This window comes from Canis lupus, chromosome 24, assembly GCF_003254725.2.
Source record: "Canis lupus dingo isolate Sandy chromosome 24, ASM325472v2, whole genome shotgun sequence".
Classification (NCBI taxonomy): Eukaryota; Metazoa; Chordata; class Mammalia; order Carnivora; family Canidae; genus Canis; species Canis lupus.
In genome coordinates this window covers 24,557,745-24,575,051 of record NC_064266.1, presented here as the reverse complement: position 1 = coordinate 24,575,051, position 17,307 = coordinate 24,557,745, and the positions used below count along the sequence as shown (strand labels likewise).

Here is a 17,307-nt window from a genome sequence, read left to right as displayed (position 1 = left end):
TGGGAGTGTTCAGGGTAATGTGGTACTAGATGGAGGGCATGAAGTGAGTATAAGGGTAGGATACAGGGAGTGTTCTTTGGATTTGGCACCAGGGAATGGTCTATTAATACAGAGTTTGGGCATGCCTGGGGGAGCAGGGGCTGGTCTAGCTGGGGTAATAAGAGGCAGACCCTCACAGGCCACCTCCCTGCAACAGGCACCCGGGGCAGCTCCTGGTGAGGTCTGTGCCAAGCTGGAGCTCTTCCTGTGGCTAGGGCTGGGTAAACAAGCCAAGGCCTGCACCTCAGAGCTCCCGCTGGACCTGCTGCCCGAGCCCTCAGTGGGACTGCCCCACCACCTGTACCGGGATGGTGAGTATAGGGCCCAGCTCAATATTTGCCAAAGGTGTGGGGCTAGATGCTCAGCTGGGGCTGGGGGGAGGGGTCTGGAGTCAGGAAGTCCAGTGGTCCCCTGAGCAAACATCTTTTTCATCTCCCCACCCCAGACTTTAGCTACTTCCAGCTTCGAGCTCACCTGTACCAGGCCCGAGGGGTGTTGGCAGCTGATGACAGTGGGCTTTCGGACCCCTTTGCTCGAGTCCTTATTGCTACCCAGTGCCAGACCACACAGGTGAGGGCTGAACTGGAATGTGGGTCAAGGTGGGGGGCTCCAGGAGACAAGAACGGGGTGAAGGCTGAGCTTTTTTCTCTCAGGCCCTAAGTCTCTCTTCCTGCCCTGGGTTTTCAGGATAGGATACTGGTTTGGACTGCCCCAGTTTATTAGAGAGTGGTAACTGGAGGGCCCTTCAGGATAAGAAATTGTTTTCTGGGGTTGACTGTAGGGCTAGCCCCAAGGGTGGCCGATTACAGTTAAGGGAACCAGGCTAGGAGGGCAGGCTCCAACCCCACTCTGAAGGGCACTCTCATCTTTTGTGATAAACAGCTATTTAAATTATTACTTTAGGGCAAGAATGCTCACCAGGGATGTATGTTTGGAGATTCTTTTGATGCCTGCCTTTGACTCCATCTCTGCATGGCCCTCTAGGTCCTGGAGCAGACGCTGAGCCCTCTGTGGGATGAGCTCTTGGTGTTTGATCAGTTGATCATAGACGGGAGAAGGGAGCATCTGCAGGAGGAGCCTCCACTAGTGATTGTCAATGTCTTTGACCACAATAAGTTTGTGAGTGTGGCCTGGGAAACCTGTTTCCACCTCTCAGCGTCCCCGCTCCTCATCTTGATACACCCCTCCCCTGGCTCTTGGGCATCTTCCACTTTTGTCTTCACTGCCTTGTTCTCCACAGGGCCCCCCTGTGTTCTTGGGCAGGGCGCTGGCCACCCCAAGGGTAAAGCTGATGGAGGACCCTTACCAATGCCCTGAGCTACAGTTCTTCCCCCTGAGGAAGGGGCCCCGGGCAGCTGGAGAGCTCATTGCCACCTTTGAACTCATTGAACTGGACTACAGTGGTCGGCTCGAGGTCAGAGTACCCTAGTTTAGCTGGCACGGCTGTGGACTCCTTGTTCTGTCCTGTCCCCTCCCCTTCCTTCCTTCCTTCCTTCCTTCCTTCCTTCCTTCCTTCCTTCCTTCCTTCCTTCCTTCCTTCCTTCCTTCCTTTTAGAGAGATAGTGAGAAAGAGAGCACAAGCAGTGGAGAGAGGGAAAAGCAGGCTCTCCACTGAGCAGAGATCATGATCAAAGTCAGCAACTTAACTGACATTGCCACCCAGGTAAGAGAATATGGAATATAGGCATGTCCTGGGATTACCCCTCCAAGTACTTTGCCTTCAGAGAATGCAGGCTACAATTCTGTCCTGGGGTCCTCATTGGACTTCCTGATTCAGGGAACATTAGAAGTAGACACACTGTAGGTTTATCTTGCCAAGCTTCCAACCCAGAGACCCGAGGCTGCAGGGGATCTTCATGCCTCAGACACCCACCCTCCCTTCCTGTACTTAACTGTTTTCTGGGATGCTCCCTTTCTGCCCCTCCAGCCTTGCCAGTTCCTCTGGATTGATATTTCACTGGCAGCTGTCAATGTCCCCTCCCTGAGACCAAATTTCCTTCCTTTGGCCTGATTCCCCTTGACCTCTGATCTCTTGCCTCCTGCAGCCTTCTGTGCCCAGTGATGTAGAGCCCCAGGACCTGACACCACTGGATAAGCACCTTTCTGGACGCCTGTCCCTGCCACCTAATGTGCGTCCGGTGCTCAGGGAGTTCCGTGTTGAGGTAGGTAGGGCACACTCCCATCCTCCCATCCCTGCCACACACATGTCTGGGTGCCCTCTGTCGGGTGCAGGCCCCTGAATTTCTCACTTCCTGACTCCAGGTGCTGTTCTGGGGTCTGAGGGGCCTTGGCCGTGTGCATCTGTTCGAGGTAGAGCAGCCCCAGGTTGTGCTGGAGGTGGCTGGACAGCGTGTGGAGTCAGAAGTCCTGGCCAGTTACCGTGAGAACCCCAATTTCACTGAGCTCTTCAGGCATCTGACAGTGGTGAGGACACAGGCTGGGAGCAAGAAAGGCTAGACTAAGAAATGAAAGGGCAGTGGGATGGTGAATTCCCACCCAGTTATCTTAGATTAGTCAAGGGATCAGCAAACTTTCTATAAAAAGCCAGTTAGTAAATATTTTAGGTTTTGTGGGCCATGCAGTCTTAGTAAGCAATTACTCACCTCTGCCAAAGTAGCATGAAAACAGACATAGACAGCAAGTAAATGAATAAATATGACTCTGTTCCAGTAAAACTTTATTTACAAAAACAGGCAGTGGGCCAGATTTAGTTTGGCCAAATCAGTTTGCTGATTTCTGAATTAATCCATGAACTGGTGGTGTGCTCTTGGTTCTGTTGAATGAGTGGGTTAGGTAAGTGTCATGAAGTGTAGGTCAGAAGGAATCTGTCTAGTCTCTGAGACCCCAGGGGCTAAGAAGAAAATGCATTCTTTGTGTATTTTATAATTCCTGTAGTATGGACTTTGGACTCAAATTCTAGCAATGCCACTTAGGAGCTTATCAGTTCACTTGTTTTAGTTGAACTTTAGTGTTTTTTTTTTGTTTGTTTGTTTGTTTGTTTCTTTGTTTAAAAGGAGTAGCAGGTACAAAAGAAAAAAGATTGAAGGCAATACACTAAATGCCTCCTTGCAGGAATGCTATGAGAAACCAGTGAGGGAAAGGATCTTGTTGAAAGGGATTGTAAACTGAAGAGTGCTGTGCCTGTGTGAGGGGTACTGGGACAAAGTGTAATGGTTCCAGACTAAAAGGGGGTAAAACCCTGTAAGAACAAACAAACAAAAAACGAAAACAACCAAAACCTTCACACTTTCTTGACTGTTCCACATGCAGGAGTATTCAGTTTGAAAACTTCATTGTGCTGGGACACCTGGGTGGCTCAGCGGTTGGGCATCTGGGTTCACAACTTGGGCTGCTAAATAGAATCACCTGGGAGACATTGAAGGCAAAGTCTGGGCCTTACCCTTAATTAAATTTTGATTTTTTATTTATTTGGGGTGGGTCTCCAGCATTTATGTTTTTAATACGTCCCCAGGGGGATCCCTGGGTGGCTCAGCGGTTTGGTGCCTGCCTTTGGCCCAGGGCGCGATCCTGGAGTCCTGGGATCGAGTCCTGCATCAGGCTCCCAGCATGGAGCCTGCTTCTCCCTCCTCCTGTGTCTCTGTCTCTCTCTCTCTCTGTCTATGTCAATCATAAATAAATAAACAAATCTTAAAAAAAATACCTCCCCAGATAATTCTAAGGTATGGCTAGCATTGAGAAATACTGCCTAAAGACTCCAGTATATTTCTTGGAGGAAAATAGTTCCCCAACACCGCCATTCTAAGTAGCTGTGTCATAGAGGAGGTTAAGAATGTCAAATCTGGGCACCCGGGATGGCTCAGCAGTTTAGCACCACCTTCAGCACAGGGCGTGATCCTGGAGTTCCAGGATGGAGTCCCACTGAGGACTCCCTGCATGGAGACTGCTTCTCCCTCTGCCTATGTCTCTGCCTCTGTGTGTGTGTGTGTGTATCTCTTATGAATAAATAAAATCTTAAAAAAAGGAAAAGAAAAGACTTCATTGTGCTATAAGATGGTGAAGCTGAAAGCAGTTTGCTCACTGAACTTCTAGGGAGTGTTTCCTTTCACTTCCCATTTCATAGTGCAAAGTGAGGAAAACATGTCCCTCTCTCCATTGTGCATTGTTTTTGAGTAGAGTGCTCTATGGATGTAGAGATTAGATTAGATAAAGCTAGGTTAATAATGTTATGTTAACCTTCTTAAAAAAAGCCTTGTTGGTGATTTTCTGATGAGTTGTTCCACCATTGTTGTCCACCAATAGCATTGGTGTTGTCCACCAATAGTATTCATATGCTACTGAAATCTCCAACTATTATTAATTGTTTTTTCCCCTTTAATTGTGTCAGAGTTTACTTCTTATATTTTGAGGTTCTGTTATTAGGTGCATATATGTTCACAATTGTTATAGCTTCCTATGAATTGATCTGTTCATCATTATAAAATGTCCTTCTTTGCTTCTAGTAAAATTTTGTCTTAAAGTCTTTTAAGACTTTTTGCCTGATAGGATAGCCACTCCAGCTCTCTATAGTTACCGTTTGCATGACATATCTTTCCCCATTCTTTTCCTTTCAACCTATGTTATGAGTCTTCTAAAGAATGTTTCTTAGATATCACTTAGATATCATGTAGTTGCATCTTTTCATTTTTTATTAAGATTCATTTATATGAGAGATGGAGAGAAAGTGTGAGGGGTAAGAGGCAGAGGGAGAGGGGAGAGAGAGAGAATCTCAAGCAGACTCAGTGCTGAGCATGGAGCCTGACATGGGGCTTGATCCTGTGTTCCTGAGATCATGACCTGAGCCAAAATCAAGAGTCAGACCCTTAGCTGGCTGAGCCACCCAGGTGCCCCAGCAGATGTTTCTTTAAAAAAAAATAATAATAATCCAAGGTCCCTGGGTGGCTCAGTCAGTTAAATGTCTACCTTCAACTCAGATCATGATCCTGGGGTCCTGGGATTGAGCCCTGTGATGGGCGCCCTGCTCAGCAGGAAGTCTGCTTCTCTCCCTTTCCCTCTGCCCCTCCCCCCTAACTCGTGCTCTCTCTCAAATAAATAAAATCTTTTTAAAAACCCAGTTGACAATCTCTGCCTTTTTTTTTTAAAGATCTTATTTATTTATTTATTTATTTATTTATTTATTTATTTATTTATTTGAGATAGTGTGTGTGCAGGCACACCCAAGGGGAGGGTAGAAGGAGGGAATCTCAAGCAGACTCCATACTGAGCACAGAGCCCCTCGTGGGGCTCCACACAGGGCTGGATCTCAAAACCCTGAGATCATGATCTGAGCCAAAACCAAGAGTCAAACACTTAACTGACTGAGTCACCAGGCGCCCCAATAATCTCTTCTCTACCTTTTGATTGAAGTGTTTAATAAAGTTGATGTGAAATGCTGGGGTCTGGGAGCAGACCCCAGTCAAGAGAGAATTCTTGAGCTGTCTTTGGTACAAAAAGGGTAGTTTTATTATTATTGTTGTTATTATTTTTAAGGTTTTATTTATTTATTCACAAGAGACACAGAGAGAGAGGCAAGACATAGGCAGAGGGAAAAGAAGCTCCACGCAGGGAGCCCAATGTGGGACTCGATCCTGGGACTCCAGGATCACGCCCTGAGCTGAAGGCAGACACCCAACCGCTGAGCCACTCAGGCATCCCAAGGTTTTATTAAAGCACAGGTATAGGACCTGTGGACAGAAAGAGCTGCACTGGGGTCATGAGGAGTGGCCCATTATATACTTTCAAATTGGAAGGGGGTTAGGGATAGTGTAAGTCTCTAAAAAATTTAGAAGCAAAGTTTCCAGCATCTTGAGGGGCTACCTATTGTTAGGAAAGGGTCATTTATTACCATCTAACAAAGCCTTAGTCATCAGGCCCTTCAGGTGTACTACCAGTGGGCCATATGCTTGGGGGATGATGATTGCTAACATATATCTTGGGAGGTAGAGATAAAGGAAGTTTCCAAAGCGATTTTTATATGTTAAAGAAGACTTACAGGATCCTGGAGGTCAAGTTAATATTAAGGTAAGGTTGCTTTTTGCCTTTAGCAAAGTATTAACATTTAGGCAGTTGAGTTCCTGGAGGAAAGTCATCCTGCCTGTGTTAAGTACTTGTTAATGGGCTGCAAAGGAAATTTACTTTTTCCCTATATTTCTACATTCTTTAGCCTTTGTTTTCACATCAAAGTCACATTTATTATTTTATTGATGTGGTTGGATTTACATCTGCCATTTTGCTGTTTGTTTTCTATGTAGCTCATATATTTTTTGTTCCTCCTTTACCACCTTCTTTTGTATTACATAGCTATTTATTAGCATACTACTTTAATTCCTTTGTTGATTTTCACTTAGTAGTTGCCCTAGAGATTGCAGTATGCATACTGATTTTTCACAATCTACTTCAGATGAACACTACTCCATGACAGTGCCATTCTTTCCTTCCTCCTCTGTGCAATAATTGTCACATACATATAAAATAAACCCAACAATTCAATATTTTAGTTATTTCTCCTCCCCCTTAGGATCCACTGATAGATCTAGAATTTCTGTATTAAAAGACCTACACATTTTTATGGCTGAGTCTATATTAACAAACTGAACATCCATCCTTTATATAAGAACAACAATCACCACCACGTATTTCTGATAGTGCTTTGTAGGCTCCAAAGTTGTTTTGTATCTGTTATGTCATTTGATATTTACAGCAGTCTTTTGAGTCCAGGAGTGTGTCCCCTTTTGCCAGGAAAACAGGCTTGGTGACTTCCCAGACGTGACAAAATGAGACTCTGGCAGAGCTGAACTGAGAAAGCAGATTTAACTGCACTGTTTTCTCTCTGGCTCTGTGGCTGCCTCTCCTTCCTCCCCAGGCCTGCAGAGACTGAGTTCCTCTCTCCCCACCCCCAGGACCTGCCAGAGCAGCCTTACCTGCAGCCCCCACTCAGCATCCTGGTAATTGAGCGCCGGGCCTTTGGCCGTACAGTGTTTGTCGGGTCCCACATTGTCTCCCACATGCTGCGATTCATACTCCGGGGTCATGAGGATCCCCCCGAGAAAGAAGGGGAAGAGGAGGAAACAGGGAACCTAGTGCTTAAGGGACCACAAGGTAAGGGGCCTTCCCTTTAGGGACCACCTGACAGAAGCCCCTCTGGTTCCTGGTGGAGATGGCTACAGGGGACCCTTCTGTGGGGCATGGAATCTGACTCATACTCACCTGATCTCCTCCTGGTGTCATTTCCCCTCTTCCAGGACAGAAGACTCCGGATCCCTTCTTGGCTGAAGTGGGGATGCCCAGACGGCTCCTGAAGGTGATGGGATATCAAAGATGGATGGAGAAGGGCAGGCGAGGCTTAGGGTGGTGCTGGGTTAGGGGCACTGAGTTCTCTCTCCCTCAGGCTCCTCTGAAGAAGCTCCCCCTGGGAAGCCTCCTAAACCAAGGCCCTGAACTGGAGGAGGATATCCCAGATCCTGAAGAGCTTGACTGGTGGTCCAAGTACTATGCATCGCTGCAGGAGCTCCAGGGGCAGGTGGGGGCAGAGGCGGGTTCCAGGCTGCAGCTGGAACTAGAGGAGGATAAATGGGAAGAAAAAGGATCTCATGAAATGTGGAGCCCTAAAGTTTTTCAGAGCTCTTCATTAGACATTTTTTCTCATCTTCATAACAGTTTTGGAAGCTGAAAATTACTAACTCTACTATCTACAGCTGTGCTGTCAGAAATATGTGAGCCACCCACTTTTGAGGTAGCCCAAAGTCCAAGGAGAGAGGTGAAATTGATCTTAGTAATACATTTTGTTTAATCTAATATATCTAAAATATCATACCAACAAGGAACCATTATAAAAAATAATAATGAGATATTTGACATTCTTATTTTATACTGAGTCTTTATTTTATTTTTTTTAAGATTTTATTTATTTATTCATGAGAGACAGAGAGAGAGAGAGGCAGAGACACAGGCAGAGGGAGAGGCAGGCTCCCTGCAGGGAGCCTGATGTGGGACTCGATCATAGGTCTCCAGGATCACACCCTGGGCTGAAGGCAGCGATAAACCACTGAGCCACTGGGGCTGCCCTATACTGAGTCTTTAAAATCTGGTGTGTAGGGATCCCTGGGTGGCGCAGCGGTTTGGCGTCTGCCTTTGGCCCAGGGCGCGATCCTGGAGACCCAGGATTGAATCCCACGTCTGGCTCCCGGTGCATGGAGCCTGCTTCTCCCTCTGCCTGTGTCTCTGCCTCTCTCTCTCTCTCTCTGTGTGACTATCATGAATAAACAAAAATTAAAATCTGGTGTGTATTTTACACTTACAGCACATCTCAATTCAAGTGCTCACTAGACACATGTAGCTGGGGGTTACTGTCTTGGGCAGCAGAGGACTAGACAAACTGAAACTTTGAAAATGCAAGTGGTTCACACAGTTGGACCTTGAACTAAGGTTTCTCAACTCCCTATCCTGGAAAAGGGGCAGATTAAAGAGGTGAAGGGAGTGGATGAATCTCTCACTTGCCCTTTGATTTCAGACCAACTTGGAGGAGGATGAAATGGATGATTCTGGAGAGTCAGGTAGGAGATTTCGCTTTCGTGCTCCTGCTCTTTCTCCCTCCTTCCTCTGACACCAGTATTTCTAAGTGTGGCATTTCTGCTATTCCCAGATGGAGTCAACCTCATTTCTGGGGATGGGGAGGCCCAAGACCAGGGTCAGGGTGAGGCTGAAGTCAAAGGAGTCAAAGGCTCCGTGTCCCAGAAGAAAGCACTCGCCACTTTGAAGGTGAGTGGGTGGTTGTGAGAGGCCACTGTGCTAGGATTTGAACATTGGCCTGTCACCGAGGCCCTTGCCTTTCAGATCTACAACGGCACCCTGGAGGAAGAGTTTAACTACTTTGAAGACTGGTTGAATGTGTTTCCCCTGTACCGAGGGCAAGGCGGCCAGGATGGAGATGGAGAGAAAGAAGGGTCTGGGCACCTTGTAGGCAAGTTCAAGGTATGTTTGGAGAAAGAAGGGTGGCCAAGGAGTACAGGTAGGGATGCAGAAGGAAGACTGTCTTTCCAGGGACTTTTTTTTTTTTTTGTCTTCCCACCAATCCAGGGCTCCTTCCTTATTTACCCTGAATCAGAGGCAGTGTCATTCTCTGAGCCCAAGATCTCCCGGGGTGTCCCACAGAACCGGCCCATCAAGCTCCTGGTCAGAGTATATGTGGTAAAAGTAAGTACCCATCACCCCAGCATGCCCCCAGCTCCAGCAAAGGTAATGTAAATAAAAGATACTAACTGAAGGATTTGGAAGGAACCTCCGGGAACAGAGTTCACCTTCTTCATTTTTCAGTTGGGGAATCTTAGGCACAAGTTAAGAGACTCCCCAGGGTTGCAGAGCTTGTTTGTGGCACCACCTGGATGTAGAACTTATGTCTTCTGGCTCCTTTGCATGGTTCCACACCATTAGTTTGTAGAATGGGGAGCATAACTCCAAGGAGAGCGCAGCTCTGAATCTCAAGGTTCACAATGGCTTGTTATCAGATACCTTCATACAGATCCTTGTCTTGCAGTAGTTTTCAGACAGCACTCAGCAGGGCCCTGAAGTTTCCTGAAAGGCATCTCAGGGAATGAGAGGAGTGAGTGGGTAGCTCTGCCCCCTTCGATCCCAGCACCAGAATAGATCCCGTGCTTTTATCTGGTTTAAATATAAGGATTCTAAGACAGAATTTAAAGAAATGTTCCATGGCACATCCTAGTGCATAATTCGATAGTAGGAGTCATCTTGATCTTCTGCTTCTAGCAGTGTCGCAGACTAGATGGTCTGAAATAACCTCCTGAGGTAATATATTAGAACTGCTTGATAAACAATCTTAAATGGATGCTAAACTTATGAGAATGGGAATTCCCAATGGGCATAGGATGAAGACGCAGCAGGAATCCCAGTCTCTGAAGTGCAGGTTGTCTTGAGAGGTTTGTCCATACCTATCAATACATACCTCCATGTAAGAAAGAAGAAAATACAAGAAAATACATGTTTGCTCCTTTGTGTACAAGAAATACAGGAAAGAGGAACTGAACTAAGGATACTGGTTACCTAAAGAGCGTGAATGGCAAAAGGTTGGAAACAAAGGGAGAACAGGATTGGACTGGCATTCCCATAGTATAGTGTCTACCAGAAGCCAAGCCTGGACACTGAGCCCTGGGATCTAATAACCTATCTAAGATGGGAGCCACAACCAAGACCCCTGCATGAAGCAGCACCCAGGAAGGGCTTTGCTTTTAGTGACAGGTGGGCTGGAGAAGTTGACACACTAGGAGAAGAGCCTGTTAGGTAAACGATCTGTTTCAGCTTCTGCTCCAACTGGGGGAAATAGAAAACAATGTCTTCCCCAAGAATTTATAATTAGAGTTTTGCTCTCACATTGGTTTAAGACTTAAATTTATATTATCTGCGCAGTCCAGAAAACTCAAAGATGAGGAACTGGCTCAAAATGGTCCCAAGATTTCCCCAGCTTCATAGATTTAGATGACCAGGTTTGGGCTCACAACCCCAAATTAAAAAAATAATAATAAGAAGAAAACTATCAGGAAACATTGTCAGAAAAATAAAAAAAAGGAAACATTGTCAGAAAAACAACACAAAGGAGAATGAAACTTGTAAGGGCTTGCTTGGGATGTTAGAATTTTCAAGTATTAGCAATGGAAACCAACTACCTAACATATTTTACAAGCAGAAAACAAAAGGCTTTCAAAAGTGACTGGGAAGTTTTGAAATAGTAAAATTGAATTCTGAAGATGGAAGGCCATTAAACATAAAATTTGATTAAATGTCCATATGGGGCAGCCCCGGTGGCGCAGCGGTTTGGCGCCGCCTGCAGCCTGGGGTATGATCCTGGAGACCTGGGATGGAGTCCCACGTCGGGCTCCCTGCATGGAGCCTGCTTCTCCCTCTGCCTGTGTCTCTGCCTCTCTCTCTCTGTGTCTATGAATAAATAAATAAAATCTTTAAAAAAAATAAATGTCCATATGTAGCAGAACAGTTGAATAAACTGTGGCATGTCCACACAAGAGAGTACTATGCAGCTGGAACAAAGAATGAGGAAGACTACAAATGGAGTGATTTCCAGGACAGTATAAAGCGGAGAAAGCAAAGTACAAGAGTCCCTATAGTGTGCTACTCTCCATGTAAGAAAGAAGAAAATACATGTTTGCTCCTTTGTGTACCAGAAATACAGGAAAGAGGAACTGAACTAAGGATACTGGTTACCTAAAGAGTGTGAATGGCAAAGGGGTGGAAACAAAGGGAGAATGGGATCGGGCTAGCATTCCCATAGTGTAGTATCTACCAGAAGCCAAGCACGAGGCTAAGAGCTGCTACCCTGGAATTAACAAGCCAATTCTAAAATATCTATGGAATGGGATGCCTGGCTAGCTCATCCAGTAGAGCATATGACTCGATCTCGGGATCATGAGTTGGAGCCCCACTTTGAGCAGAGAGATTACTAAAAAATATTGTTAATAAAATAACTATAAAAGGACAAATGCCCAAAATTGCCAACACAATTTTGAAGAACAATGTAGGAAGACAATTATTATAAAGCTCTAGTAATTAAGACAGTGTGGTTTTGGCATAGGGATTGATAAATAGGCTAATGGGTCAGGGTAGAGATTTAACAAAACATACCCAGACATGGATGGAAGCTTATACCAGAGTTGGCAGTGCTGATCAGTGGGAGGAAAATGGGACTACTCTATGACTGCTCCCATGAAAGCTGATTATCCATGTGGAAAAAAAGAAAACTAGACTCCTAATATACAGCATCCACAAAAAATCCAGTTAAATATTTGATTATGGAAAGCAAAACTGTAAGGAAATGTCAAAATATTTTTGTGATCTTGGGTGGCAGGAGATTTTCTTAATACATAAATGAATACGAAATGTAAATTAGGAAGCACATGATATATGTGACTACATTCGGATTCACTTCTGAGCATCCATAAACACTTTCAAATAAGTGATGGGACCAGCTACAGGCTGGGGGCAAGGTGTCTACTTGCTGCATAATCAATAAAGGGTTAGTGTCTACAATACATAAATAACTTCCACAAACCCATAAGATGCAGAAAAACAATTTGGGAAAGAACATGAAAAGGCAATTGATTGAAGAAGAAACCCCAAGGCCAATATGCATTAAAAAAAAAAATCCTAGGGCAGCCCCGGTGGCGCAGCGGTTTAGTGCCGCCTGCAGCCTGGGGTGTGATCCTGGAGACTCGTCGGGCTTCCTGCATGGAGCCTGCTTCTCTCTCTGCCTGTGTCTCTGCCAGGGCCACACAGGGAAGTCTGAAGGAGAACGCAAGGGCCAAAGCCTCTATTGTGGTTTCTGCAGAAAAAGTAAGACAAGACAGGGTAAGCAGGCTTAGGATTGGTTTGTGTGAATAATTCCAGCATGCTTTTTGGTACAGGGACTGTCTCTCTGTCTCTAGTCTGGCACCTGGCTCTGAGATGATTAGGGCAGAGGAACGTTCCTAGAATGAAGGGCCAAATGAGGAGATGGTTCAGAGCATGGGCTCTGGATTGGTTGGTTTCCTTATGAAAGGTGTCCTGGGCAGTGAGTTGTCATACACAAGGTGAATAAACACATGCAATGATGCTCAATATGCCTAGTCATCAGGGAAATGCAAATTAAAACCACATTGAGCTACAACTTTGCACACACTAGAATGGCTAAAATTAAAAAGATTGACAGTACCAAGTGTTGACAAAGATGTGGAGCAACTGGAATGCTCATACACTGCAGATAGGAGTGTGAAAAACACTAAAAATATATTACTGTATATAAATAATACTTCAAACATTTATGTATGTTATACATTTACTAAATTGTGTAGTTATCAAAACAGAAAAGTTTAATACATAAAGTTAAAAAACATGCAAAATGGTGCTATGCATTGCTTAGGGATATGTGTACATGTAGTAAAAGTATATTTACTTTTTCTGTGTGTGTGAATCCTAAACCTCAAGTAAAGAGTTCTGGCTACTTCAGGGATGAAAAAAGAATTAAATCAGGTAAGGGGATTCCATTTGTTGGTAGTGTTTTATTTCTTAAGCTGGGCACATGCTCATTGTATTACTTTTTTATATTAAAATATCTTTATCATTGTAAAAAGTAAAAAATACAGAAAGTTATGATTTGAATATTAAAGAAAGGGAGAATGGGATCGGGGCAACCTGATGGGATCATCGGGATCCCAACCCCCAAGAAAGGGGGTTGAATGGGATCAACCCCCTTTCTTTAAAAAAAGAAAGATCTTATGGGGCACCAGGATGGGTCAGTCAGTTAAGCATCTGACTTAAGCTCAGGTCATGATCTCAGGGTCCTGGGATCGAGCCCCAAATCAGGCTCCCTGCTCAGTGGGGAGCCTGCTTATCCCTCTGCCTGCTGCTCTGCCTGCTTGTGCTCTCTCTCTCTAAAATAAATAATTAAATTTTTTTAAAAATTATTTATTTGACAGAGAGAGGGAGAGAGAGAACACAAGTGTAGGGAGGAATGGAGGGAGAGGGAGAAGCAGACTCTTCGTTGAGCAGGGAGCTTGACTCAGGACTCGATTCCAGGACCCAGGGATCATGACCTGAGCCGAAGGCAGATGCCTGACTGAGCCACCCAGATGCCTCCCTATGCATCTTTTTACATATTATCTGTTTCATTATATTTTTCATTATAGCATTTGTATGTCTTAAACATTTCATAATATACTTAAAAGAAAATAAAAGTCATCTTGTCCAACCCCTCAGTTAATTCCTCATGGTGGGAGATCTCTGTGGTAACTCACTGCTTTCACTTAATCCGTGATTTGGTCCCGCGAGGGTAACCCTGGGTTAGGACAGTGACACTTCTCTCAGCCCCACCCCATACTGTCCCCCTAGGCTACCAACCTGGCTCCTGCGGACCCCAACGGCAAGGCAGACCCTTACGTGGTGGTGAGTGCTGGCCGGGAGCGGCAGGACACCAAGGAGCGCTACATCCCCAAGCAACTGAACCCCATCTTTGGAGAGTGAGGCTGGGCCCTGGGCTTGGGAATGGGAGCACCTTTACCATCTGACTCTGTGGCCCCAGGGCTCCCACTCAGGCATCTGGTGTGGTGATGGTGAGGGAGTGGACAGAGGCTGCTCCAGGCTGCCCTGGAGCCCCTGTCCCCACAAGACCATCTCCTAGGGCATGGAGATGACCTCAGCCATTCTCTCTCCCGGCCAGGGTCCTGGAGCTCAGCATCTCTCTCCCTGCTGAGCCAGAGCTGACCGTGGCTGTGTTTGATCATGACCTTGTGGGTTCTGACGACCTCATCGGAGAGACCCACATTGACCTGGAAAACCGATTCTATAGCCACCACAGGGCGAACTGTGGGCTGGCTTCCCAGTATGACGTGTGAGTCCTACAGGCCCTCAGGAGCCATTCTGAGTCTGACCAAAGACATTCAAGTTTACCTTCCCATTGGTATGTGCAGATCCTTTGGTTTCATAGAAGGGGACCTCCCCATGACCAAGACCTTATAGCATAGTAGTCAAGACCTGGGCTTGGGATTTGGCATCTTATAAGTCACTTGATCTCTCTAAGCCTCAGTTTCCTCAGCTGCAAAATGGAGGTAATATCACTGCCTCCCCCATTGGAACATGTGGCACACATCTTTGATTTTCATGGTTGCCATAAGCGAGGATTAATCTGCCTTGCATCGGAGTTAAACCTGGATCACGTGTCCTCAAGGGTCCCATCCCTGCCCCACCTGAGGCATTTTTCCCTTTCTGTGCACAGGGATGGGTACAATGCCTGGCGTGATGCATTCCGGCCTTCACAGATTCTGGCAGGGCTGTGCCAACGCTGTGGCCTCCCCGGCCCTGAATACAGAGCCGGGGCTGTCAAGGTGGGCAGCAAAGTCTTTCTGACACCGCCTGAGACTCTACCCCCAGGTACCAGCCCCCCTCTGCAGGACAACCCACAGGGAGCAAACTGGCTAAGCAAGGTACAGGGGGCTCCTGGTGCCCGCTCTAGTGTGTCCCCAAAAGAGCCTGCCTCCTTCCACCAGCAGAGGAGGTGAGTTTGGCTAAGGATGAGGTCCTTGGATGGTGGGGAGAAAATGGTCTTTGTTGGTGAGCACGATCCTCAAAGAGTTGAAGTAGATCCCTCAGAGGCTAATCAAGCTTCTAGGACATAGGGTGGCCCATGAGGGTGGGTCCCATATGACAAAATGTGGCTGTAGAACTGAGCTCCTGCCTCACAAATGGCTGGTGGTATGTCTCTAAACAGAGTCTGTGCAAAGCCATGGCCCCTTCAATCCCACTGTCCCTCGACTGCTGGCTTTTCACTGGCAAAGGTTGTCAGAGAAACATCTCCCCACGTTCTGTGCCTTGTGGACTTGCCCTTCCAGCCCATGGGCTTTGTCCAAAACAGTAGCTGCCTCGGCTTTGCACTTCTGTTGTGGGGTGAGGGAGGAAGGCAGGAGAGTTGGGAAATGTGCAGAACCCAAGCTCGTACCCCTCTTGTTTCAGGTAGGGGGGCCCCCAAGGTGACAAGTGACGTCCCCGAGGAGGCACAGGCATTGCTGGTGCTGCGGCACTGGCAAGAGATGCCAGAGCTTGGGATCCAGCTGGTGCCTGAGCACGTGGAAACTCGGCCCCTCTACCATCCCCGCAGCCCAGGGCTGCTGCAGGTGAGGGAGGGCTCAGCACCCAACCCCAGAACCCCAGGACTCCCACCTGCTCCTGGACCCTGGGCCCTCAGGGTGCCCCTCCCCCAAGACCTCTACCTACCTGGTTACTACCCTGCCACTTCTGATTCTGGATTCCATACCTCCACCTGTGATTTTGTTCCTGCTGGATCCCCACCCCTGGGCCACCAAGGCTCAGACCTGGAGACCCAATCTGACCTCAACCCCAGGTCCCTAGGATCTGGACCTTGGGAACACCAGATCTTACTTTTGATCTCAACCTCCCACTCAGGGCCTTATCCTTAACCTAACCTCAGCACTGGAACCCCCGCTTCAGACTCTACCTTCACCCTCATCCCCCAGGACCTGCCTGACTATGCTATTCTGGCCCCAGCTCTGCCCCCTAGACCCCCCGCCACCGCCAAGTCACCGCCTCTGGCCACAGGGCTATCACAGGTGTGTCCCAGTAGGACCCTTCAGCCTGGTCCTATATTCCCAGGGATCCCTCCACATGTGGATTGACATCTTCCCCCGCCATGTGCCTACCCCACCCCCAGTTGACATCAAGCCTCGGCAGCCAATCAGGTGAGTTCTGACCCTCCTCCCCAGACGGGGGGGCGGGGTGGGGGGGTGGCTCCAGTGAAGCAGGCAGAGGCTGCTGCCTCAGGCTTTTCAGTTAGGTGAGCCATTAAATTCGCTTTCTTCTCATAAACCCTTGTGAGTAGAGTGTCTGGCACTTACAACCAAAAGAGTTTAAATACCAGCAAATGCCCTTCGGACTTGAGCTAGTCTGAGTGGAGTTCCGTGGAGGGTTATGCACCTCAGATGTCAGCAGTCTGTCACTTTCTATCTCTGGGCTCTGCTTTCCTTGGTGTTACTCTCAGGGACGTTTGCAGTCTGGGGACCAGGGGGCTGCTAACAGTGGCAGGCTTCCACCTTACCAACTCGACTACTTGAGCAGAAAAATAAACACTTCTTCACCAGTAAGAGCAAAAGTCTCGGGACCCTCATTGGATCAGCTTGCATCAAACGCTGAGCCTTAACCAATCCTTGTGGCCAGGGCGCTGTAATACGCTGATGGGTAGTCCTGGGTGATGTCCTAGGTGATATACCCGCCTCTACCTGGCTCCAGAGGAATCTCCCAGATTGACAGCGTGGGGGTGAGGGTGGAGGGCTCAGCAACAGAGAATCGTGGTGCTGTCAACAAATGGAGGGAAATGGATGCTGGGCAAGAGAAAACAACAGCTAGCCAGGAAAACCTGTGACAGCCAAGGACAGGGCTACTGGGGTAGGATCAGGAAAGCTGGAGCCCGTCCTGCCCCTCAGGGACTGCACACTCTTATTTCCACTTTGTCTCTCTCCCTCTCCCATTTGTTGCTGCAGACTGGCTTCCTCTGTTCTGTACCCTACAACTTCAGTCTGCATGGCATCCTGGCTTGTGGTGGCTCCAACCAACTTTGTATCTGATGTTACCCAACCTTTCAGGATCCTGATTCCAAATTTATGGGAGAAACTTGTTGGCCCACTTTTGGTCAGTAGACCATTCCTGGTGCCTTCTGGTTGGTGGGGGTGATCAGTGATGCCAGAGCTGTCCCTTTACATACCCAGC

At 47.2% G+C, this 17,307-nt stretch overlaps 1 protein-coding gene across 1 annotated transcript in view; it reads left to right on the top strand.

The window, feature by feature from the left end:
- LOC112673872 (fer-1-like protein 4) overlaps positions 1 to 17,307 on the top strand; it is a 34,099-nt gene that overhangs the window by 14,734 nt on the left and 2,058 nt on the right. Inside the window, exons 24-41 of the mRNA XM_049100782.1 lie at positions 197 to 350; positions 485 to 609; positions 1,024 to 1,158; positions 1,280 to 1,453; positions 2,085 to 2,201; positions 2,302 to 2,463; positions 6,936 to 7,134; positions 7,278 to 7,336; positions 7,424 to 7,555; positions 8,546 to 8,588; positions 8,678 to 8,793; positions 8,869 to 9,006; positions 9,112 to 9,228; positions 13,924 to 14,051; positions 14,252 to 14,422; positions 14,807 to 14,961; positions 15,541 to 15,701; positions 16,198 to 16,283. Of these exons, the coding sequence (XP_048956739.1) occupies positions 197 to 350; positions 485 to 609; positions 1,024 to 1,158; positions 1,280 to 1,453; positions 2,085 to 2,201; positions 2,302 to 2,463; positions 6,936 to 7,134; positions 7,278 to 7,336; positions 7,424 to 7,555; positions 8,546 to 8,588; positions 8,678 to 8,793; positions 8,869 to 9,006; positions 9,112 to 9,228; positions 13,924 to 14,051; positions 14,252 to 14,422; positions 14,807 to 14,961; positions 15,541 to 15,701; positions 16,198 to 16,283 (2,372 nt within the window). The remainder of the gene's footprint in view (positions 1 to 196; positions 351 to 484; positions 610 to 1,023; positions 1,159 to 1,279; positions 1,454 to 2,084; positions 2,202 to 2,301; positions 2,464 to 6,935; positions 7,135 to 7,277; positions 7,337 to 7,423; positions 7,556 to 8,545; positions 8,589 to 8,677; positions 8,794 to 8,868; positions 9,007 to 9,111; positions 9,229 to 13,923; positions 14,052 to 14,251; positions 14,423 to 14,806; positions 14,962 to 15,540; positions 15,702 to 16,197; positions 16,284 to 17,307) is intronic.